Source organism: Vulpes vulpes, chromosome 13, assembly GCF_048418805.1.
Source record: "Vulpes vulpes isolate BD-2025 chromosome 13, VulVul3, whole genome shotgun sequence".
NCBI lineage: Eukaryota > Metazoa > Chordata > Mammalia > Carnivora > Canidae > Vulpes > Vulpes vulpes.
This window is the reverse complement of record NC_132792.1, coordinates 53,206,468-53,231,828: the sequence shown is the minus strand read 5'-3', so window position 1 is coordinate 53,231,828 and position 25,361 is coordinate 53,206,468. Positions and strand designations below refer to the sequence as shown.

At 36.7% G+C, this 25,361-nt stretch overlaps 1 protein-coding gene across 3 annotated transcripts in view; it reads left to right on the top strand.

The window, feature by feature from the left end:
• Positions 1–9: 9 nt before the first annotated feature.
• PKIA (cAMP-dependent protein kinase inhibitor alpha) overlaps positions 10–25,361 on the top strand; it is a 97,812-nt gene continuing 72,460 nt past the window's right edge. Inside the window, exon 1 of one of the 3 annotated variants that reach the window (XM_072734443.1) lies at positions 10–389. In XM_072734443.1, coding sequence (XP_072590544.1) covers positions 231–389 — 159 coding nt within the window. In that variant the 5' untranslated portion in view covers positions 10–230. Of the gene's footprint in view, positions 535–25,361 lie in introns of all 3 variants that reach the window. The other 2 variants (XM_026012796.2, XM_072734445.1) reach the window with 2 other exon arrangements.

The following is a 25,361-nucleotide window of genomic DNA, read 5'->3' as shown; positions in this document are numbered from 1 at the left end:
GGAGCTCCGGGAGGGAAGGCGCTTTGCAGACAGAGTTTTCTCCGGCCCTTCTCCCTCGGTCCACAGTCCGGCTACGCTTCCTGCCCAAAAGCATTAATAGGAAAGAAACCCCAAACCCGGAGGGGGAGCGGTTGCCAGGCGCGGCTTGGAAGAGCCCTCCCCGGCGGCCGAGAGAGGTCCCTCTCCCCCCGCGACTGGCAGGGAATGTGGCGATCCGGCCCGGGCGGGGGATGACTTCATGCAGCCGGAGCGCGGCGGCGGGAGCAGCTGCAGCAGCCGGCAGGTGGGGTGGGGGCCGGCGGGGCGGACCACGCACTGGGCCCGGCGCGGAGGCACTGCGGCCCCGGGGCGGCGGGCGCGGGGACTGGCGCCGACTGGGTCCCGAGAAGGTAAGCAGCCCGGCTGTTCTTAGCCCCCGGCTCGGTTCTTTCCGCTCGGGTAATCGCGGGGTCGGCCGTGCACCGGGAAGGGAGAGACCCCTGCTGCATTCTGCAGTGGAAAAGGAGCAACAACTGGAATTGAAATGTTAATCAGGCAAGTGCTTGGAGATTGCGGGAGCGGTGGTACTGGGCAAACAAAGAAGGCGGTCAGCCTCTCTACTCTAACAGAGAATCGGCCGTGTCCAGCACCAGACTCGCTTAGACGTTGAGGATCAAGATGTGAGATGATCGGAGTTGCACTTTTATCTTTCTGCTTCGACCTTCCCTCCCTTGGTTATTTTCGGGGTTTGGAGCAGCAGGTCCTTGGAGGCATCTTGGGGAAGTAATCAGAAATCTTTCCTACCTTCCTCTGTCCTCTCCCTTCCTACTTATCCGAATGGGTCTCTGCCCCATTTCAATGTCAAACACCTACTTCAATCCTGAACCTTTAGGAAGAGTCTCACATTAGAAGAGAAACTTCTCTTATCTCTTGGAGTTTAGCTTGGGTTGAGCGGCACTTGTTTCCACCTTCTCCCTTCGTTTATCATATTCTCTCTGTCAATTACTTCATCGATTTCCCTGGGAAGCCGGGTCCATTCACACGCCAGCTCTTGTCAGCTTCTATCGACAACCTCTGTTCCATGACTGATTTTGTCAAGGACCTACAAAGGGCATTGCCCCACACCAGTTCTAGTATTCTCTCTGTATGCTATTACCTGTGTCCTTCCCCCAAATACAGGACACGAAAAATCTATCTTTTAGCCTAGTACCAACATGGTTCCCGATAACTCCCTTCGCCGTAGTCACTGCGGCTGCAAGAGGATTTCGAGGACAGCAGAATCTGTTGGGGTGTCAGAAAGAGGACCATACTTATATTTTCTCTCTGTGCATAGGCATAGATGGAACTACAAATGTGAATGGGTCTATCCAGTTATTCTTGAAGCTTTTTTATTTTAGTCCCGCTGGGTTGTGAGACATTTACCTGGGTAGGGTTTGGGGTTGGTCCTCCCCAAAGAGCAAGCAGTATGTTTGTCCAAGGATTCCCCAATAACCTCAAAAGAGTTTCCAGATAGGCTTTCCCTACAGGCATTCAGAAAGCCACCGGAGCTGGCCAATCTAAGCCTCAGGTTATTTGAGCATTCTCAAATCACTCTTCCCATTTAGGGGTTCTGACCACTTGTTCTAGGATTTCCCCAAAAATCTCTTGCCACTGAACTCAAGTGCCTTATTCCTGTTGCCACCTAAGGATGTACATTTGAATAATATGCTTTGAAATGGGTAAGATGGCTGTGATGGAGATTGCAAATGTGTCACTTCACCAACAGAGAACAGTTGCAAATAAGCCAGACTGGAGTGTCTGTGTGCCAATACTCTATTTAATGGGCGATCTGTTATCTTTAAATTTGAAATTAGACAGTCTGACTCAATAGCCATGTAATTTTATTTTAGCAAATTAAAAGAGATCAGTGAAAAAGAGAGGTACGGTTGATAGCTAAAAATTTATCTCTGCTTCCCTTCCTTCTTAAATACTGCTTTTAGACAAAGATATTAGTTATGAAAAATCATGTTCATTCTAGTAGACGTCATTATTGCTTTTCTGAATACAAATTCTTTTTATAAAATACACTTTAGAAGGATTTGAGTTGGTTTCTTTGTCTCTACCTTTAGTATACGAGGCAGAGGGAGTGGAGGGGTGGGCAATTCCCACTCCAAGTGGCCCACTCCAGGAACTCTTTCCCCTGGATCGTGAAAACCTCAGCACCAATTTTTTTTTTGGGCATGTTGTAGTGATTATTATTATGTGTTGAGTGGGGTTTGAGTTTCAAATATTAAAATTTCAAGATTCAGTAATTTTGAATCAGGCACACCAAATAGAAAGGGGAACAAAGAGCAAGAACAACAAAACGCTTTTTTCTACCACCTTTCTTTACTCATCTTAAAATATTTAACTATAGAAATAATTATTCTGAATAATAAGTGATAATAAATATTAAGATAATAATTCTTTTTAAATAAATTATGAAATACAGATTAGTATGATTGACCTTAAGCACAATAAAAATTTCTGTACTTTGAGGTTTCTTTATGTTGACTACTAGTGCATGAGAACATCCTCATAATAGAAATTGAAAATGTCTATTACTTGGTTTCTGAAGGAACTGAATTTTTTGGCAAGAAATGGGTCAGAATTAGGGGATTAGTGCTGCCTAACCTGGCATCAGACCTGCCACTGATTTTACAGGTGAGATGACTTCACTAAGTTATGGACCTGGGTTGGAGAAGCCTTTTGGGGAAGAGAGAAAGTAAGTTAGAAAATTGAATTTTTCATTTCAGTGCAACTAAGGTAGATAAATAAATTTAAAGGATTTCTGAATTTGGACTTTGTTATGTTTAAATAAAACAACTTTTCTGAGAAAAATGTCTAACTCAGAGCTCTAAGAAGAAATATATGTATGGCTTCATGATTGAAACTGATTTATGACTTTATTTCCTTTTTTTTTTTTTTTTGGATGTTTCCCTGGGAAAGAAAAATTAATTGCCTGGTGTTCAAGAGATGGAGGAGGAATGAAAAACAAGAGGATGTGCGGTATTAGATGCTAAATGAACTGCAGGCATTATTTGTAGGTTTGACAAGATAGAATGAAGTCAATCTTCTGCTTTCTAACCAAGTTAAAAAAAAATACATTTAGCATGGTGGGTGGTCAGTGTTATTAGTAACATAGTACAAATTTAGGCATCAAAGTTGACCTCTAATAACCAAAGGCAATTTCTGGTACTGTCTTACTGCTATTAGCTACAATTGAAATAGACTTATTTTGAGATTCTGAAACAAGGAAGAGCAAGAAAGAAGTAGAAACGATAAAGCTAAAGAAGTGTATTTCTATTCAACCGGTGTCTCCACTGAAAATATGTAGAAAAAAGTGCTATTTTGAAAGTTGTCAATGGCCTCCTAACTGCCAAATTTATGTAATATTTCACTTCTTTATTGTGTATTTTTTTAAATATTTAATTTATTTATTCATGAGAGATGCAGAGACATAGAGGGAGAAGCAGGCTCTGTGCAGGGAGCCTGATGCGGGACTCAATCCCAGCACCGGGATCACGCCCTGAGCCAAAGGCAGATGCTCAACCGCTGAGCCACCCAGGTGTCCCACTGTGTCTTTATTTTTAAGTTCTTATCCATGTTATTTTTAATAAAATACGTTTAAAAGTATTATTAATATGTAATATGCATCAGGCACTGATTGATATATCTCTTTATCTAGTTTCTCACTAATCCCCTTAAGCTACCCCATGATCCGTCTAACCAAGTGGTCATTATTTCCAGTTTGTGCCGCGTGATGTCCCGCTTCAATGTCTTCATCCGTTCCTTTCACACACCCTGTATATGCTAAAACCTTGATCACATTAGACACTGTCTCTTCCATGTTGCTTTCCCCATACCCACCATCCTCGTGTCAGATGAGTTTTCTCCCTTGTCTAAATTCCTATTGCACTTTCTATCTTGGTCTATTCTTTAGTGTGAACATGACTTGTTCTTTTACAATAGCTTTGGAGAGCACGGTTTGTGACTGACAACCTTTATTACCTATAACTCATGGTACAGTGACTAGCTATATACAGTTCTTCCTTGACTTACAGTAGGCTTACATCCCAATAGATACACTGTGAGTTGAAAATACCCTAAGTCAAATGCATTTAATACACCTAATCTACCAAATGCCATAGGTTAGCATAGCCTACTTAAAGGAGCTCAGAACACTTGTATTGACCTGCAAATGGGTAGAATCATCTAGCACAAAGCATATTTTATAATAAGCACTGATTATTTGATGTAATTTATTGAATACTATACTGAAAGTAAAAAACAAAATAGTTATGTAGGTACAGAATGGTTGTTAATTGTATTGGTTGTTTACCCTCATGATTGCATGGCTAACTGGGACCTGTGGTACACTGCCACTGCTCAGCGTCATGATAGACTATTGTACTGCTTGCTAGCCTGGGGGAAAAAAAATCCAGATTCAAAAGCTGAATTGTGGTTTCTTCTGAATGTGTATCTCTTTTGCATTATCATGAAGTTGAAGAATCATACGTTGAACCATCATAAGTCAGGAACCTTTTGTACATGCATAGTAGACATTCAGTCAGTAGACTTCATTCTAGTGAAGAAATTGGTTATTATTTCCCAAGGGTATATCTCTACCTACTCTTCACCATTAGTCAAGCTCAGCTTCCAAAATGTGTGCAAGTATTATTTAGTTTTTAAAAATACTTACATAATAATATAGTGAAAGCACATTCAAATAATTATATTTAACAAAAGTTAATGTGAGCTTACATGCCATTAAATGTATATTAGCTCATACATTTTAAAAGTATGCTAAGCTTAACAAAACAAAACAAAACTTTAAAGAAAATACCGTATCTGTTCTCAACATGCTTGCATTCTACTGAAAAAGAATAAGCAGGAGAAGTTACCTTACATATATAAGTACTCGTCCAATTTCAAGTCTAGAAATACTTGCCTTGAAAAACTGCTAGATACTTTTGATCTGTGGTATCAAATTTCAACCTTCTACTTTATGTTAATTTTACATCAAGGAAACCGAGACTCAAAGATGTCACCTAAATGTTTAGCAGACATTCTTTCCACGTTACCATGCTGCTCTCTGAAGTGTTTTAATTATTATTTTTTAAAGATTTTATTTATTTGTTTGACACAGAGAACAAGCAGGGGGAGTGGCAGAGGGAGAGGGAGAAGCAGGCTCCTGGCTGAGCAAGGAACCTGATGTGGGGCTCCATCCCAGAATCCTGGGATCCTGACCCAAGTGAAAGGCGGGTGCTTAAGCAACTGATCCATCCAGGCACTCTATGGTCTTTGAAGTGTTAAGAGTAAAGGAAAGCCTTATAAAAATGTAAGGTCAGAGCCATCAGAGTAGTTTAAAATTGTTTTGTAATTAATTTTTCCAGTGTTTCTTAAACTTTTGGGTCTTAACATTCCTTCTGATTATTGAATAAAGGCTGCACATTCATTCCACAAGTATATATACAAACAAATGTACACATAGAATTTTGCATACAATTGCAGATGTTTCTTTAAGGACCCACTAAAGTACTCCTTAGCAAATAGTTTAAGAACATCTACTCTGGACTCACTTTGACAATATGTGTGTCCTTCATTAGCCGAGACATTTTTGGAACTTGAAATGACTTTCTCCTTCTATTGTTTTCCCTGCTTTAGAACCTAAAATGAGAGCTCTTCATTATCACTGGCACAAAGGCAGCTAAGAGGATTTGGAAACAAGTGCCAGTAAGAAAAGTGATTCAAAGAACCCTGATTCATGGAAAAGGAATCCCAGAAGGAGTTCTGAATATGTGTAATACATTCCAAATGATTTATTTAGGGTTTTCCAATCAAAACCATTTTTTACGAAAAAAGAAGCAGTTCTAGACTTAGAGTACTGTAGTGCCAAATATGTAGAAGAACATTGCCAACAGTTGAGCGGTGTAGGCTACTTCGAAACATATTTAGTTTTCTTAGGATGGATGTATGTCTGCCTCAAAGTTACTATTTCTTTCTGGTAGTGCTGTCTGCAGTAATGTATCTGCTTTTGCTAAGTTAAGGGAAGAATGACAAATTATGTTCATCCCTCCTAGGTTCTAAAACAATCGCCAACATAAAGTGCATTAAAAATTCTTACCTGATTGATACTTGAAGAGACTAGTACTAGCTGTCAGGGTTGCTGATGCTAGTATTCAAAGAGAAGTGTTACAACATTAATCTAGAAAAAACAGAAATGGAGAGAAAGAAACCTCAAGAGGCCAACTTAAACTGTTGCTTTTCTTACACTTCCCAAAATATGATAATAACTATAAGCTCCTAGAATAAGTGCAGTTTTATGGAAACTATAAAATGCCTAATGCAAGGTAAATTCATATTTTATTTTATAGTGGGTTATTATTATTTTTTATTGTGGTAAAATAGAAATGACAAAGTTAACGTTTTAAGCATTTTAAAATGTACACTTCTCTGATATTAAGTACATTCACCATGTTGAGCAACTATCACCACTATTCATTTTCAGAACTTTCTCATTATTTCAAATAAACTGTACCCATTAAACAGTTACCCCTCACGCTGCCCTCCTCTTAGGCTCTGGTAAACTCTGTTCTACTTTCTGTGTCTGTGGGTTTGCCTATTCCAGCCACTTCATATAGTGGAACCATACAATATTTGTCCTTTTATGTCTGGTTTCTTTTATTTAGCATAATGTTTTCAGAGTTTATCCATATTGCAGCATGTGTCAAAATGTCATTACTTTTAAGGCTGAATAATACACATATATATGTATATTAGATATACACCTTGTATATATTATATATATACACACACACACCATATATATATATATATATATATACATATATATATATAATCTACAGTGTTTTTTAGTTGCAAAACATTTTAGGTATATTGCCTATTATATTAATGATATCTGGTACAAACACTACCATATAACCTTTAGTAGATGTCTAATATGTACAAAAAATGAGGTGTCTAATATGTACAAGAAATGTGCCATGATTTTATTAAGTGAAAACCCTTTGATAAATATTAAGTTCCAATTGTTTTATGATTTCAAGGTATGTGGTAATGGACACAAAGTTACACATCTTTATATGTTGGTGCTTTTACTTTTGTTTGTTTTTATTTTGTTGTTGATGGTGCCAAGACACAAGATTCATGCTTTAACTTTTGATGGAAAAATTCTTGGAGTGCTGTTGTTGGGTCAGAGACAATGCACGAACATTTATAATTTGAAAAAGTACATTGACTACAAAAAAAAATCATAGGGGATCCCTGGGTGGCACAGCGGTTTAGCTCCTGCCTTTGGCCCAGGGCGCGATCCTGGAGACCCGGGATCGAATCCCACGTCGGGCTCCCGGTGCATGGAGCCTGCTTCTCCCTCTGCCTGTGTCTCTGCCTCTCTCTTTCTCTCTCTCTGTGTGACCATCATAAATAAATAAAAATTAAAAAAAGAAAGTTAAAAAAAATCATAAACTTCTTCAACAGATAAGTATTTTCTGTAGCCATTTCTAACTATCTTAAAAATGATGCAAGTAAAATAAGGGAATCCATTTATCATGATTTGAGCAAGGAAATATTCTTACTCTTTTCATTTCTAGTTTATGGAGGAAATATATTTATACACAAGTCTTGACAGATTACAAGTCTCTCAAACACTCATTGCATCATTTCAAAGATATTACAGAGTACATCACAGATGTCAGTCAAGTCTTATAGCAACAGTGTAGAAAACTAGGAACGTCTGTAGCTAGTTTTGTGTGTGTATGTCTGCTTGTTTGTTTTTTTTTTAGATTTTTAAAATTTTTTTATTAATGAGAGGCAGAGACATAGGCAGAGGGAGAAGCAGGCTCCATGCAGGGAGCCCGATGTGGGACTTGATCCTGGGTCTCCAGGATCAGACCCTGGGCCAAAGGCAGTTGCTAAACCACTGAGCCACCCAGGGATCCCTGTGTGTTTGTTTTTTTAAAAACTCCAGCAATGGGTCATTTGAATCTAAATCCAAATGATCTGTTGTTTATTTCAAACTTATGTACCTGCATTGTAGTAAATCTTTTATTTTGTTGGGTTGGTGTTTTTCTTTAGTTTCTTTTTAGTGTATCCTTTTTAATTTATACTGTTAGGAGTGTTGTATGTAAGCTAAACTACAGAATATTGGTACATATGAAGTATAACGGAATTGGCAAGACTTTTCCCTTCTCAGAAGATTGTCTTGGTTTGCATTGTCCAACAGAGGAGAAACAAAGAGCCTGCTGGAGATTGCATCATGTTGCACCCGAATTAGACATTAACATACTAAAATGTCAAGGATGAAGTGACATGTTTATAACATATTTTTGAAAAGCTACTTAAAACTGAAAGGTTGCAAGAACATAGATAGATATACCCTAGACATTTCACAACAGTATTTTAAGGAATGCCTTTTCTTTGGTTGATTGGGATGGAGAACCTATTAATAAGCATTTCTCTAATACATTTGTCTTTATTGCTGTCTGATCAAAACTTTAAAAAGCAGGCATTAAACAAATAAGCATTCTGACCTTTGCCTAAGTAAGCAAAAAGAAGGCCCATACCTTAATCAATGCACTGCCATGTTGATAAGACTGAGGGTAGAAATACTGGTGTTTTTTTTTGTTTGTTTGTTTTTGGTTTTTTTTGGTTATTACAATCATAGCAGCAGTACAACCTACTTTGTTCCTTCTGTTGTATACTGCAGAATCTGACTGCATAAACCGAAAAATCAGTAATATCTTTAATGCCATTTCTAACACTCCTCTCCATGATTTTTCACACTCAGGTTCTCTGATAATTGAAATGTAGTGAAAAACAACCAGGGTGTTAATATATTCTATCCATTCACAAAACTTAATCTTGCTAGGACTTGCAAAAGTAATGTTGAATATGAATTGGTAGGTACCCAGTGGACTCACTGAGAATAATCTGTCTCAATAATCAAATACAGATTTAAATACTGTTGAATTTTTTATTTTTTTATTTTTAGAAGATTTTATTTATTTATTCATGATAGACACACACACACAGACAGAGAGAGAGAGAAAGAGAGATAGAGGCAGACACACAGGCAGAGGGAGAAGCAGGCTCCATGCCAGAAGCCTGATGCGGCCCTCGAACCCAGGACTCCAGGATCACGCCCTGGGCCAAAGGCAGGCATTAAACCACTGAGCCACCCAGGGATCCCCACTGTCGAATTTTTTAAAAAAGATTTTATGAATTTATTTGACAGAGAGAGAGAGAGAGGGAGAGAGAATGCAAGCCAGTGGGAGAGAGAGAGGGAGAAGCAGACTTCCTACTGAGCAAGGAGCTGGATGAGGGGCTCATCCAGGAGCCCTGTGATCATGACCTAAGCCAAAGGAAGATGCTTAACTGACTGAGCCACCCAGGCACCCCAAAGACTGTCAAATTTTAAATATTGTAAAAATTTAAAAATATTTTAAAGATTTGAAAATTTGTAATCAACAGTAATATATGAAAATTTTAGAAAAGTAAATTACACATATGAGGTTTATTTATAAGATAAGCTCCCTGGAGAACAATGCACTTTTAGGAGGCTTCATTCTGAAAAGACTGCATTTGCATTTTTTAAACTACTACCCTCCAAAATAAATTGTGACAAACCATTTTTCATCCAAATTAATATCTCATCTTAAGGAAGTGAGTTATTCTTGGGGAAACGCCTTCAACTAATTTGTGCTTTACTGCAGTTGATCAAGCCAAAATGCAATAGGGCTGACATTCTTCACTACTGTGACACATTCATATTTACTAGGATTGTCTAATGGTTAGAGGCTTATAGTAACCTGAGAACCTCCATTGATAAACGTCAAGACATGGTTGGTGCTCCTATAGAAAACAAATCTAGGTTTCATTACTTATATCATCTCCATCTTAGAGAACAAAATAAATAAAGCATGAAACACTAGTATTTGGTATATTTTATAACTATTCAGGTTTCTAGGGAGCTTATTAATATCATATACTATGGTTAGCACTAAGTAAGGAAATGTACACAGTTATTTTAAAACAGTAAAATATCAAGAGCATAAAAATTTCTCCAAGTCAAATGATTAGTTTTATATTTGGCTTTATAGGCATTTATAAAATATTTGTTGAACAACAAAATAAATCAATACCATTTAGTTTTGAAAGCTGCCCCAACACAAAATAATTGGCATTTTACACATTTTCATTGTGATCGTTTTCGTAGGTGTGGTGGAGATGAGTTTTTTTCTTGCCAAACTGTATCTTCCCTCTGAGGTTTTGATAGGTGGAATTAGAGATGATGCACATTAAAGCTTGAGATACATTTAGTAAGCAGTTTAAGACACTCAGCCAAGCACAGTCCATTTACTCAGGATAGAAGAACATGACATTACCCTTCTTTCTTCAACTACAATGGATTTGGACTTTTAGAAAATTCACAATGCAAGATACAGGTTTTTTTTTTTTTTTTATACAGGTTTTAATAATAAACTATTAGTCAGTGATTCTCTTATCTCCATGCCTTTTTCAATCTCATTTATTATAAAGAACACAGTCATGGAGAAAGCAAAATTTCAGTTGACTGAAAGCATTTTTCACCTGTATGTAGGTTTGAGATAATGATCCTGTAACATCTTTACTAGGGCTTTGTGAAGTCACTATTTCACCACAGAAATTAAATCTGACACTAAAATGGTCTGACGCTAAACAGTCCATTGAATAAGTGGAAGAGTGTTGGCATCTTTTAAAAAAAAAAACAAAACACTAACTCGTTCAGGCCAAAACCCGAAATGTTTGAATTTCCCCTTAATAACTAAAGAGGAAAATTAAATGACATGGTAGTACAGTGTTATGAAAGCAAAGGAATTGAGTTGATTTCAAAATGTTTGAGTATAAAATTAATGTATTTTGTTCAATTTGATAATTTTACTCAGAGCTCTCAGGCTGCTTTTGATCACTTTCAAAATGAACCAAAAAGCTCTAAACATCATCTTCAAAGTATGCTGATAACTAGACCTTTCCCTTCTATTTGTTTATTTTGGGAGTTTGGGCTACCACTTATGTCCAATTCATGTATTTTAAGAAGTGAATTTGAGCTTTGAATTCCAACTAGTTTGAATCCCACCTTTATCATTTACTAGCTATGTGACTTAGGGTAAGTTGCTTAACTGCTGTGAGTGGTTTCTTGGTATTTAAAACAGGAAAATCACAGAGTTGTGAAGATTAAGGAAGAGAACATAGGGCAGCCCCAGTGGCCCAGCGGTTTGGTGCTGCCTTCTGCCTGGGGTGTGATCCTGGAGACCAGGGATCGAGTCCCACGTTGGGCTCCCTGCATGTAGTCAGCTTCTCCCTCTGCCTGTGTCTCTGCCTCTCTTTCTCTCTCTCTCTCTCTCTCTCTGTCATGAATAAATAAAATCTTAAAAAAAAAAAAAAAAGCTGGGATAGAAATAATTATAAAAAATGAGAGAGAGAGAGAACATAAAAGACAACTTAGTGCTGTGTCTGAAACATTGTAAAGGTTAATAAATGTGTTCAATTTTTGTTGTTTTTATTCTCATTGGCAACTTACAACCAGACCTCATTACCATAATTTTTCTCAAATGTTTATGAACTCTTTTCCTACTTCTCCCATGTTAGTTAAACTAAGCCTTGAAATGACCCTGAGCCTCATGGGGAAATGTCTCTGTGCAGGTAATGCCACTGGTGAGAGAGGTTGGAGTCAACACAAAGCAAAGCTGTTGGGCTCTGATCTAGCAGTAGCAGTGGGAATTAGACTTAGCTTCTATTTTTAACTCTGCAAGTAGTTGATTGGATGACCTGAGAAAAGTCAGTTGGCTATTAATTCTACATCTTATTTTTTTCTGAATTTTACCATATGTCTAATTACTCTTGTCACTAACATCAGAAATTATATTAAGGTTGTTGAATAAGGGCGATGATGTCAGAAGCAAATGTCAGATAAATTGGGGAGGCTCCTGTACTTAAAAGATCAGTTGACTTTTTTTTTTTTTTTTTTTTGTAATACAGTGTGGAAGTTCCCGGGAGACAAAAACTTTAATTTATGGAGTGGTTAACATTTACTTCCACTAACGAAAGTCTTTATAAAGAGCCTGATAATTATCTGCCTTATTAGACCCGTGTGTGTGTGTGTGTGTGTGTGTGTGTGTGTATGTAACAACTGAAAAAGTTTATCATTGTTCATATCATTAAGTTGTCCAAAAAGGAAAATTAACTTGTAACTGCATTGTGCATCATATACCAAGGACTCTTTTTGGTATATACTATCTCTTTATTTTACTGAAGCTCAAAGAATTTAGAGAGAATATATAAGCATTTTAATATTTAGGGTCTTGTTCATTACTAGGTGCTACTGATTAGATTTGATCAACACAAACACCTTTAAACTGAAATTAAAAAATCAAGCCTCAATTAATGTGAAAACTTGAGTGGAAACACCACCTATAAAAACTGCATTGTTAATACACATACCTGCTTTAGTATGATCAATTGTGGGGTTTAAAAAGCACAAAGGTTTTTTTTTTTTCTTTTTAAGATTTATTTTTTTATTTGAGAGAGAGAGAGTGATACACCCAGAGGGTGAGGGTTATTTAGGGGCAGAGGGAGAGGGAGAAAGAGAATTCTCAAGCAGATTCCTCGCTGAGCAAGGAGCCTGATGAAGGGTTTGATCCTATGACTCCGACAGAGATCATGACCTGAGCTGAAACCAAGAGTCAGTTGCTTAACCCAGGCATCCTTATGTATTTTTTCTTAATATGTTTTTTTTATTGTTGATATGAGTCATTTGGTTTAAGGAAACCAGTACAAAAACTGTCTAGAGCTTGTATCTAAGGCATAGTTGTTCACAAATGAGAGGTGATCAACAGCTCCAGCCAAATTTGCAATAATTTGTTTTGGTTGATAGAGTCTATTCATGTGTACCTGGTAATAGAATGACTATATTCTTTCAAGTAAAATGTAGAAGTCATTATTAGTAGGAGTGTGTCCTAAATTTCCAAACCCATATTGTTAATCCCTGAACACTGAACTTATTAGCTATGAGGCATAGATTGTTGGTATAGTCTAATTCTAAGATGAGAAGTTAAAATAATGAAAATACCAGTTTTAAACATGTAAATACATGTACACACATATATCCGAAATAAATTTATATATTTTATATATATTATATATTAATTATATTTAATCAATCGTGTGAATATATATGCATGTATATGTGTATATTTTCATGAACATTCTCCTTTTTTTTTTAAGATTTTATTTTTATTCATGAGAGACACAGAGAGAGAGGCAGAGACATAGGCAGAGGGAGAAGCAGGCTGCCTGCGGGGAAGCCCAATGTGGGACTCGATCCCAGGACCCCAGGATCACGCCCTGAGCTGAAGGCAGACACTCAACCACTGAGCCACCCAGGCATCCTAAAGATTTTCATTCTATTTCAAATATTTGATTATAGTTGGATTTCATTTAAAACAGACGAGTTCTTGGAGAAGCATTTGAAGACTCTGTTTCCAGAGATGTTTTGCAAAGGAAATTTATCTTTTCACTATTTATTTTTCAAAAGTTAGGATAATATTTTTAAAATTTCAATATGAATCTTTAATGTGTGAATATAAATATGTATTTACCTACTCAGGTTGATATATACATGTGTATGTATGTGTTTATTCAACTGAACGTTTTTAAACTTGATCTTACCGAGTTGTAACTACCATCCAATTATGTGAGAATATATTATAGTTGCCTGTCAGCTTGGAACATACTTTTGTTTCATTTGATTATTTTTTATGTATTACATTCTCTGGCCTTCCATCAGATTTTCTGCTTTGAAGAATATGTTTTACCATGTACAGAACTCATTCTTCCATATATTCATGCTATAACTTCCAGTGTCTCACAAAATCCTCATTTGGAGTGTTCTCATTTTAACGGTGTTTCAGAATAGAGACTTGTCCCATTGTAAATTATCAGATCTATCTACTCATTATGTATCCTTTGCTTTTTCTGTGGGAGAATGAGCAGAGAAAGAGAGGAAGGAACATTTCAGTTCTTTTTCTACACTTACACCTAATAAAATGTAAACTAGAAACATGAGAGTAACAGTTATATAGCTCCAAATCAGGACATGGACCCAATAGACTACAACTTTTTTCAAGTAAGAGAACCAAGCTTGGTCTGACATTTATTTCAGTCTTCCCTGCCACCCTCACACAGGTAGTATAATATTAACTAGATTTTTTAAAAAGTCACTGTTGATCAGTGATGTCTATTTTTAGTTCTGCTTCATTAACTGTTATTATAACACTTTTAAACAGATACTTATATTAACAAATGCCATGACCTGGGTTATTGGGTTTCCTCCTGCTTTATATCTGATAGCTTTATGATTTAAAAATACTTAAAAGGCCAAGGGGCACCCGACTGCCTCAGTCAGTAGAGCATGAGACTCTTGATTTCAGGGTTGTGAGTTTGAGCCCACATTGGGCATGGAGCCTACTTAATTAAAAATGCTTAAAGGCCAGATCTCTCAATTAGAAAATACAAGAACAATAAAAGCACTGTTTCAAAAATTAATTCTAGAATACATTTCTCGACATATAGTTTTGTAGATGTATGTTTGGATGTTTTATAAATAAAAGTAATATGACTAATCATGTATTAACTTATACTATCAGAAATTCCCTTAAAATCCTTTCTAGGACATGAATATTTATGACAATCTTTATTGTTTTCATTTTATTAACTTATTGAAGTATTTCATATAAACTGCATCAATTATAATACTAATTTAGGAATTACAAAATTATTTATTTGTGAGAGAGAGCTGCATAGCAAGGGGCAGGGCAGAGGTAGAGGCAGCGGATCTCAAGCCGACTCCCCACTAAGCACAGAGCGCAATACCAGCCTTTATCTCACAACCCTGTGATCACGACCTGAGCCAGGTGCTTAAACAACTGAGTTACGCAGGTGCCCCACTAGTTTAGGAATTTTTTTTTTTTAAGATTTTATTTATTTATTCATGAGAGACACACAGAGAGAGAGAGAGAGAAAGAAAGAGAGAGAGAGGCAGAGACACGGGCAGAGGGAGAAGCAGGCTCCATGCACGGAGCCCAATGTTGGACTCAGTCCCGAGTCTCCAGGATTACGCCCTGGGCCGAAGGCAGGCGCTAAACCTCTGAGCCACCCAGGGATCCCTAGTTTAAATTCCCTAGGAATTTTAATTCAGTATGTAACTTCTGTTGAAGTTGCTATAACTTTAGGGTCAAAATTAATTTGAAGGTTATTGGTATTATTTTTCTGGTTTCTAATAACTGCTGTCTCAAATGCATTATCAAGACAGAATTTTCCCAGGCTTAAAGTTTCTGCCCTATTAATTTCAGACTGAGATGTCTCTTGGACATCAGTAAAATGATATATTTTAGAGCATAGCCTAAAAACTATTAATGTTTAATCATTCTCCATATGTCTTTTACCAGTTATTAACAGAATATTGAGTAAGCAACAATTCTAAAGTATTTTCTCAGATTTTTATTTAAACTCAAGTGTAAACTATATTTCTTTAGTGCTTTAATATCTACCACCTTATTTGAGGAGAAGGAAGCTTTCTAGGGCTTTTATGTCAGCTTCCAAGTGGAGCAGTATTTATTTAACATTTTTCATTTTCATTAAAAAATACTAACTAAAAATTTACATGGTCTAATTAAATATAAATATTAGAAAACCTATGAAACAATTGAAATATTCAAACACTCAAAAACAGATATCCTTTAATTCACGAATTTCTTTTTTTTTTTTTTTTTTTTTAAATTTTTATTTATTTATGATAGTCACACAGAGAGAGAGAGAGAGGCAAAGACACAGGCAGAGGGAGAAGCAGGCTCCATGCACCGGGAGCCCGACATGGGATTCGATCCCGGGTCTCCAGGATCGCGCCCTGGGCCAAAGGCAGGCGCCAAACCGCTGCGCCACCCAGGGATCCCCTAATTCACGAATTTCTAATATATTTATTTAGGTTATCTATGCTAAACTTTATTTCATTAATCTACATAATAGCTCATATATAGCCTTCATCGTTAATTATTATAAGATGCTTAAAGTAGGAAACAATATAGAAACCTATTACTTAAAATTTCCTTTTTGAGGGACACCTGGGTGGCTCAGTTGGTTAAGCGTTTGCCTTCGGCTCAGGTCCTGATTTTATGATCTTGGGGTCCTGGGATTGAGCCCCCTATTAGGCTCTCTGGTCGCTGGGGAGTCTGTTTCTCCCTCTCCTTCCTCTGTGCCCACCCCCCCCCATGTGCACTCTCTCAAATAAATAAATAAAAATTTTAAAAAATATTTTATTTATTTATCCATGAGAGAGAGAGAAGCAGAGGGAGAAGCAGGGTCCATGCAGGGAGCCTGACATGGGACTCGATCCCAGGACTCTGGTCTGAAGGCAGGAGCTCAACCGCTGAGGCACCCAGGGATCCCGTCAAATAAATAAATAAATAAATAAATAAATAAATAAATAAATAAAATCTTAAAAAATTTTCCTCTTTGAGAAATGTTACATGAAAAGAATGTTAATAATATATAAAGTATATTGGTTTTGAATATCACATAGATAGATTTTGAAAAAGACCCAAAGAAAGTTTAAAAATCAATTATCAATAATTAAATAGAAAGTCAGGGTGACCTTTACTTCCTTTCAATCACATTTGATATTTCCAAACACATTACAAAGTGTATGTATTACTTAACTGTTTAAGAAGAAATATGCTGGTTTGGATGTGTTTTGTAACATCTAAACATTCCTGAATGTTGCTGAATGTTCAATTTTTATACAGATTTATGGAAATTCACACTAGTTGAAGGAAAGTTTAACTTCATCCTGAAATAATAGTGATAAATTAAATATTGAAAGCTATATATTTTCAAAGCATTTTAATATTCATTCTCTCATTGGACTATCCTAACTCTCCAAAGTTGGAAGAGCAAGGATTATCTTCATTTTGCAGAGAGGAAAACTGAAGTTCATGATGCTTAGCAGTTTGCCCACTTAAGCAATACCCAGAGTTATTAAGTAATAGGCCAGAATTCAACTTGTTTCATGCCATGGTCAATCTAGTGCTTTTTCTCTATGCTACAAGAACTGGACATGCTTAAGGGTAAACACAAAAATGGAAATAGGCTTAGATCTATTCCTACTTATAAGTTTGCCTGTAGACCTCACAGGAGCCTGACCAGGAAAATCTACATTATTACTTTCATCAACTTGAAGAGGAGATCATGTTAAACAGGCTTTTAGGTTTAATTTTTAAAAATCTATATTGTCTGTTTTTTTCACCATATTCCAGTTTGTGTATTTGCCAACTTCTATTCTAGAGAATTATGTCTCCTACCTAAAGGATTGCATTGCTTAATAAACACTGATGATGCTAATGGTTTACCTGAGTTAAATAACATACTAATCTAGTTTCATTGACACAATGCTAACATTCATGAGTTTATATCATTTTATTTACACAAGCACACACTCACTTACTAGGTGAAAGTTAAGCGTAGTAATTTTTGCCTCGAACTAGAACATTATTTATATAATTTGCAACCTAATTGGAGCACTTGGTCATATAATCTATAATTTTAAAACATAATAACATAAAATTCACAGAAAATTCTCTTCTGTAGCTACATTGGATAATTTTGTAACGCATTTCTACTAGGTTTCTATTAAGTATGAAATTATTTTAAACAAGTCATTTATAAGATCTGCCTCAGTATTTTTGTGCTTCTAAAATATCACCACTATAATCTGCTTTTTTAAAATAGTCTGACACCTACCGAGTACTCTTTCACCTCCTACAAGAAAGCAAGAAAAAGAAAGCATTTATGTTTTTAATTTTAGTGAAGGGTTCTTGATTTAAGAATTAGTCATTTGCTGTCATTTGAATTTCAACTATTCTGTAAGTACTTGAGGTTCTTTTTGTATGACTTCTATGGTTTTCACATATGTCACCATTAATTTCATCTTTCACTTGGGTTTAATAAAATCCAAAAAGTTTATTTTCTACTATTTCTTAGTTCCCTTCATTTCAAATATTCAGTGCCTCCTCAAAACAACATTATGGTTTTGAACTGTTTATCAACAACAGATAATGCCAGGAAATGGTGATTCTAGTTTTCAGTTAAAAAAATAAGATAAAATGAAAAACTAAAGGAATAATTACTATAACATTTCCCCCCTCCATTTAGCTAATCAGGCATTCACATCAGTGAATATTAGATTTTGAGACTATGGATCCAAGTTGTAAATGTTTTACATATTCAGAGAAGTGAAAAATAATATTTATTTTGCTTACTCTGTGCTAAATGATGTTCTAAAACCAAATAGATTCCCCCTGACAACAATCCTAAGAGGTAGACATTATTACCTGTTTTACGTATAGGCAAACAGACAAAATGATTAAGTTATCCGTGGTCACACAGCTAGTAAGACACGGATAATGTATTTAAAACCAATTTAAAGTATCTAAAACTTGTTATTTTGAGATACCACATTCCCAACTCCTATTATGAATATGAGGGTTTTTTTAGAAAAATATTTTATTTATTCATGAGAGACACACAAAGAGAGGCAGAGACGTAGGAAGAGGGAGGAGAAGTGGGCTCCATGCAGAGAGCCTGATATGGAACTCCATCCCTGGACTCTGGGATCACACCTGAGCCAAAGGCAGACGCTCAACTGCTGAACCACCCAGGCGTCCCGAATATAAGGGTTTTGATCTCTACTATTTGTTATACATCCATTTACTTGCTTGTGGGAAGAAACGGAGGGAAGGAAGGAGGTAAAGGAGGAAGAGCTGATGAAGGTAGGAGAGATGTCAGAATTCTGCCCATTTGTTGATATTGTGTGCTACATAATGTAGTTCAGTTTAGGGTCTTGTAGCATTTTCAATACAATAAATAATTTTAAATTTCATCAAGTGAAGTCTCTGGTAATATTACCAGATGGAGACAACTGGTAAACTTTTATTCACTAATAATCATAATTGAAATGTTATGGCAGTCTCATATTTGGAACAAAGACAATTCTGGTAATTTTCACAGCAATAAATCTATCTTAAAATTATTATGAAAAAATGATTATGAGGTGTTTTTTCACCCTCAGTACTCAGCTTATTTAATTTTAGTTTTTAAAAAGCCCATAAATTTTAGTAAGATTGAAGTTAGGCTTAAATCATAGGAAAATTAAAGTTTAAAATCTGTAACAGAAGGAAAGTACCCCCCCTTCCATCCCATGCCCACCTCTGTTCATTTCCACCAGAACTGTTCCATCAAGAAAGGAGGAATTATTCTGATTGGTCAGAGTTAATGGACCATTCATTGAACCATATTTTTAAAGGTACACAGCAATGGTTCTCATGTTCTTTTTTTTTGCCTATAATTTGATCCTGTAAGAGCAGATAAGTTAAGTAAGGATCCTTGAAACCTAGATGTCAGTCTCCTCTCTTGCATGCCTTGCAGCAGGGGGTGCTTAATCCAGCAGACAATGGACCCTTCTGTCTTTTACCCTTCCTGCTGTTTCCATGCAGATGAGTCAAGCTCTATTTGAGCCTGGAAAATCTTACATACTCTCTTGTCAACTTCTTCCTTCAGTGTGTACTCAGAAAATGGTAATACGCCTCAAGTAAGTCTTTAACATAGCTCTGAATTCAGGGTTATCAGGAAGTAATACCAGATTTCATGTATTCTGTACTTTAATAGATCATTGTATTTATAGTTAACATTTACTCTGGATTATTCATATGTTCTTGTGCAATTAGAAACTATTTCTGTCTTCAAGTGCTTAAAGCCAGGAGAAGTATGGATATTAATCAGGGTAATTTAGAAATTGTATTTGTTTCTTATGTACTACTCACTATCCTAGGTACTGATGGTAGAGTGCTAAACAGAGTGGTTATAAACCACACTGATTTTTAGCAAGATTGTTAAGAAAGGGTAAAATTCAGGCACCTGGGCAGCTCAGTGGTTGAGCATCTGCCTTTGGCTCACATCGTGATCCTGGGGTCCTGGAATGAAGTCCTGCATTGGGTTTCCTGAGGGGAGCCTGCTTCTCCCTCTGTCTAGGTCTCTGTTTCTCTTTTTGTGTCTCTCATGAATGAACAAATAACTTTTTTTTTTAAAGGAAAGGGTAAAATTCAAACAGGAAAGGGGAACAGAAATCATACGCAAAAAACAAATCTCAGCTTAATATGCATGGTTGGCGTTTTGGGTACAGAACAAATCTAACACAGGAAGTTTAAGATTAATGATATATAGGTCACTGTAGTTGAACTTTGTTTTATTTAAAACAAGCAAATTTTTCAAACAAAATCAACAAATTACTAACAGTAATGATACAACTTTATAGTTTATTTTATTTTATTTTATTTTATTTTATTTTATTTTTAAGGAATCTCACATCCAATATAGGGCCTGAACTACAATCCAAAGATCAAGAGTTGCATGCTCCACCAACAGAGCCAGCCTGGTGCTCCTATAGTCCCTTTTTTTTTTTTTAAATAATAATAAAAAATAGGGTGCTTTCACTTATGAATGTGATCATTTTAATATTTTGAGAAATCAGCCTTCAACATTTTGGCAATTAGTTTTTTTTCACTGATGAAACTTTGAATATTTGTGCATTAGTTTTATTTCATGCCTCCAAAATGGGATAAAACTTACCAAATTTTAAGTCACAAACCAGTACATTGTCTGTTGATTGTAGGCTTCCACATTAAATCATAAGAAATGGTAGGTAAGAGGAATCTTCATCTTGAAAACATACCCAAATTTAAATTCTGAAACTTTTTTTTGATTGATTAGTAGATGTTGGTGTCACAGCATCATATGCAGTGACAGAGGGAATGGCCAGGTTTTTATCAGCACTCATCTCACACTAAATTTTGAGAATTTAGTAGTTTTTAAATTAGTTTTTCACCTCCTGACAGGTGGCTTCCAACTCTAAAAGTATCTTGACTTATTTCCGTACCATACATTCAAAAAATAGTTACTGATTACATATACTATTCTAGATACTGCACTGGTCACTGGGGAGTGAAGGATGACAGTCGTGGCTCTCAAGAATTCCCCAATGGAATGAGCTTTTGCTTCTTACTCTTCAAGTGGCATCAATTCTAAGCAACCAAAAGTATCAGGGATTTAAGTAGCATTAATACCATCATTAAAAAAAAAAAAAAATACCATCATTAAATGTAGATTAGGCCAGATGATTTTTCAAACACCAGGTTTAATCAGAGAAAGTACAAGAATGTTCTTTGGGCTTTCACCTTGATGAGTGTAGTTATCTATCCTTGGGATGTAATAATAGAACTCAGTGAGTAATGCATCAGCTACAGCCCTATGGATCCAAAATGAACAATAGTTTCTCCAGCCGTTGACTTCCAATAGACAGCCAAGGCACTTTTAACTTTCCCTGCCAAGAAATCACCAGTGAACAGCAATGATGGTAGATGTTGACTATTTACTGCCACGACGTTGAGAAAATTAGTGCGCTACATTGCACTACTTGTCAAGCATTTTGACATCTTGGAACAGAAGTGCTGTTTAAATATAAAGAGCATTTTCCGTTGAATTGCTGTTAGTCATCCCTGTGAGGAAATGACCTATCAAGTAATAGACCAGAATATAGGAGAACTGCCATGATAGAAGATTGATTTCTGCTAAAGAGACCTTAAAGTAACTATGTGTTTCAATTTGTGGTTGTTTACAATCATTTGTAAATTACCAAGGTAAAAACCCAATATAAAAAAGCTATTTGAATTCACTTTCCAGCACAATTTCCTGGGCTTTCCTGCCTCCTCCATCCCCCACCAGCCCCTTCTCTTTCTGGCTCTCTCTCTCTCTCTGACCAGGAGAGAATGAGTCTCAGGCTTAAATGTGAATCGGGAGGTCAGAACGCTTGTCAAAACAATGATGTGGGGGGCCTCACCTGATAATTTCCATTTCTAACAAGTTCCTAGGAAATACTTTTTGCTTGTATATATTTGATGAACCATTGCTCAAGGTAAAAGGTTTTGGGGACTTGGGAAGAGGAATGAGAGACTTATGAAAAGCTGAAGCTGGTCTCTGATCTTGCTTACTGAGGTGTCCAAGAGGTTGGGAAGATAATTGCTCCTGCCCTGGGGAGTCCATTGAAAGTAAACGGCTGTCCTCTGAGTGGGTGATTGGCCTAGGGCAGCCTGTACAGCACTACTTTTCCCACTCTTAAACCCAGGTTTATAGTTTAAGAAGGCATTTTACCTCTCTTTGCTCCAATTTTCTCAGGTGCAAAGTAGTAATGGTACTTTCTCTTCTCTGTTATTAAAAAAAATAAGACAAAACAAAACAAAACAAAAAACACATAAATCCTGATGGTACTTTTACTTACATTGAAAATTCCCTGGATTTATTATCTATTACTCTGATGTAGTTTAAAAAAAAGTTATAAAAATTTAGCAAAATCTTTCCATGAAGATTTTCAGCTTTTAATCTTAAGTATTTAGTTAAAAATACCAAATACCTGTTCTTTAGTGCCTGGGGCTAGACATTTCCTTGTCTCTAAGAGAGAAGGAGCTACAAGGGTACAAGTACTTAAAGAGACTCTCTAAAAAGCCCTGTCTAATCTGTACCACCTCCACTGCCATCAGCTTTCCACTTTATCCACTATTCTTCTTAAGGTTTCCACACCAGGAACGCCAGCCTCCTGGCTGTGCTTTCAAAACACAGCATTCTCCCATTCAAAGGACCTTGCATTTACAATTTTATCTGCTAGAAATGTTCTATAAAAACAGTCCAAGGATCCCTGGATGGCGCAGCGGTTTGGCGCCTGCCTTTGGCCCAGGGCGCGATCCTGGAGACCCGGGATCGAATCCCATGTTGGGCTCCCGGTGCATGGAGCCTGCTTCTCCCTCTGCCTTTGTCTCTGCCTCTCTCCCTCTCTCTCTGTATGACTATCATAAATAAAGAAAAATTAAAAAAAAAAAAACAAAAAAAACAGTCCATATGTGTACAACTAGAATATTATAATAGAAGATATAATAACAGGATAAAACTACCCTCAAGTCTCTGCTCAAAAGCCACTTCATTAGTGAAGGCTTGATCATCCTATAAAAAAGAACTTTTGCACATGAACATCCAAGTGCAACATTTACCCTTGCACACATTAATATACACATGCTCTTATCTCATCCCTGATAAACTTTTTCTCCAGATATTTGTCTCCATCTGACAGACAATATAGTTTACTAGTGGTTTATTTATTGTCTTCTTCACAGCTAGAATGCAGATTCCATGATGGTAAGGTCTTGGTTTTTCACTGCAGACCTACAACAATCACTTGCATATCAGAGCCACTCAGTACATATTTCTAGAATGAAAGGTGACATTTTTTAAAGTTTTATTTATTTAAATGATCTCTACACCCAACGCAGGGCTTAAACTCACAACCTTGAGATTAAGAGTCAAGTTGGTCTACTGACTGAGCCAGCCAAGTTCCCTGAAAGATGATATATTCTTACAGTAGATTATCCACTACAAATTTGGTATCTCTTGTGTTACTTACTCAGGTGGCTCTTACACTTCAGTTTTACTTAACTATTGGCAGTTCTTTAGAAGCACCATTGCTCATGTATGTTATTACCCTGAATGTTCATTTCTGAACATTTTTGTTGTTTTTCACATTCCTATGTTTTCTTTAAAATAAATCAGATGTCCTCTTCTCAAAAAGTAATTCATGATAAACTTGTTTATCATGTGTCCCCTTTCTAATTGTAACCCTTATTCTGGGACTTCACCTACTCATTATATTGTCTGTCTAGTAGAAAGTCATGCCAGTTTTACTATGAACCACTTGAAAACAGGATCTGTTCACTATTTCTAGCATCAAAAGCACAATGCCTAAATGCCTGGCACATGGAACTACTCGTAAATGTTGAATGAATGAACAATAATCTTCCTTTATTTCCCCTCATCATGATAAGATACTCTTTGTTACTCTACACTCCTAAAATTGCCCTGGGATATCAGACTAACAAGGAATGCTCAAGAGAATAGATACTTATGACAATAACCAGTCAGAAGATCAACTAAGCAAAGTCTTAAACTAGAGTAATTCCCAAACAAGGACAAGGAAAGAGGCATTCAGGCTCATTTAGATAGGGGTAGTAAGATGCTGGAATCTGCACCGCCATGAAGAAAACCACTGCTTCTAATACTAATGAAAGTGAATCTTTCAGGTATGTGGCAATAGATCATGATAAAACTCTTCAGAAAATCTGTTTCTGGACTTTACCTCATCAGACATCACTTGGTGTGTGATGAGGTAAACATTAATTTTACTATGTAATTGGTTTAGAAACTATTCCCCTAAGGGGAGAAAGATTCTTAGTCTGATTTTGCTGCTTCAACGAAATACCACCAACTGGGTGGTTTCTAAACAACAGAAATGTGTTGCTCACAGTTCTGGAGACTGGAAAGTCCAGGATCAAGGTGCCAACATGGTCATCTTATGTTGAGGGTCCTCTTTGGAGCTCATAAGCTGTCACCTTCTCCTTAATGTCCTCATTTGGTAGAAAGGGCAGAGGATTTCTCTGGAGCCTCCTTTATAAGACACTAATCCCATCTGCGATGGTTTTACCCTCATGACTTCAACTCCCAAAGGCCCCATCTACTAATGCTATATCACATTGGACATTAGGATTTTGACATATGAATTTGGTGGGAACACAGACATTCAGACCATAATAGATGCATAAGAGTCAAATCTTGTTCTAAAGTTTACAGCCTGGAAGATAGGCAGAATTTGGAGATGTTCAGATGGTATATATCTTAGTCTTACATCTTTGAAGATGGTAATGACCCATGCCAGCAGACAGATCCTGCATACAATTGAGAAGAAACAACTGTGCATTGTGAATGAGAGTGTTTGCCTTGGCAGAAAGGTGTTTCATCTCTTTCTTCTATGAGTGTATTATGCATAATGTTAACAAGACACTTAAATATGGGAAATCTGAAGCAAACAATGATAGACCAAAAAAAAAAAAAAAAAAAAAGCCCAGGGAAGGGATCCCTGGGTGGCGCAGTGGTTTAGCGCCTGCCTTTGGCCCAGGGCGTGATCCTGGAGACTGGGGATCGAATCCCATGTCGGGCTCCCGGTGCATGGAGCCTGCTTCTCCCTCTGCCTATGTCTCTGCCTCTCTCTCTCTCACTCTGGGACTATCATAAATAAATAAATTTAAAAAAAAAAAATTAAAAAAAAAAAGCCCAGGGAAATAAGGTGAGTCAGTGTTATCAAAAGGCAGAGGTGGTCTATT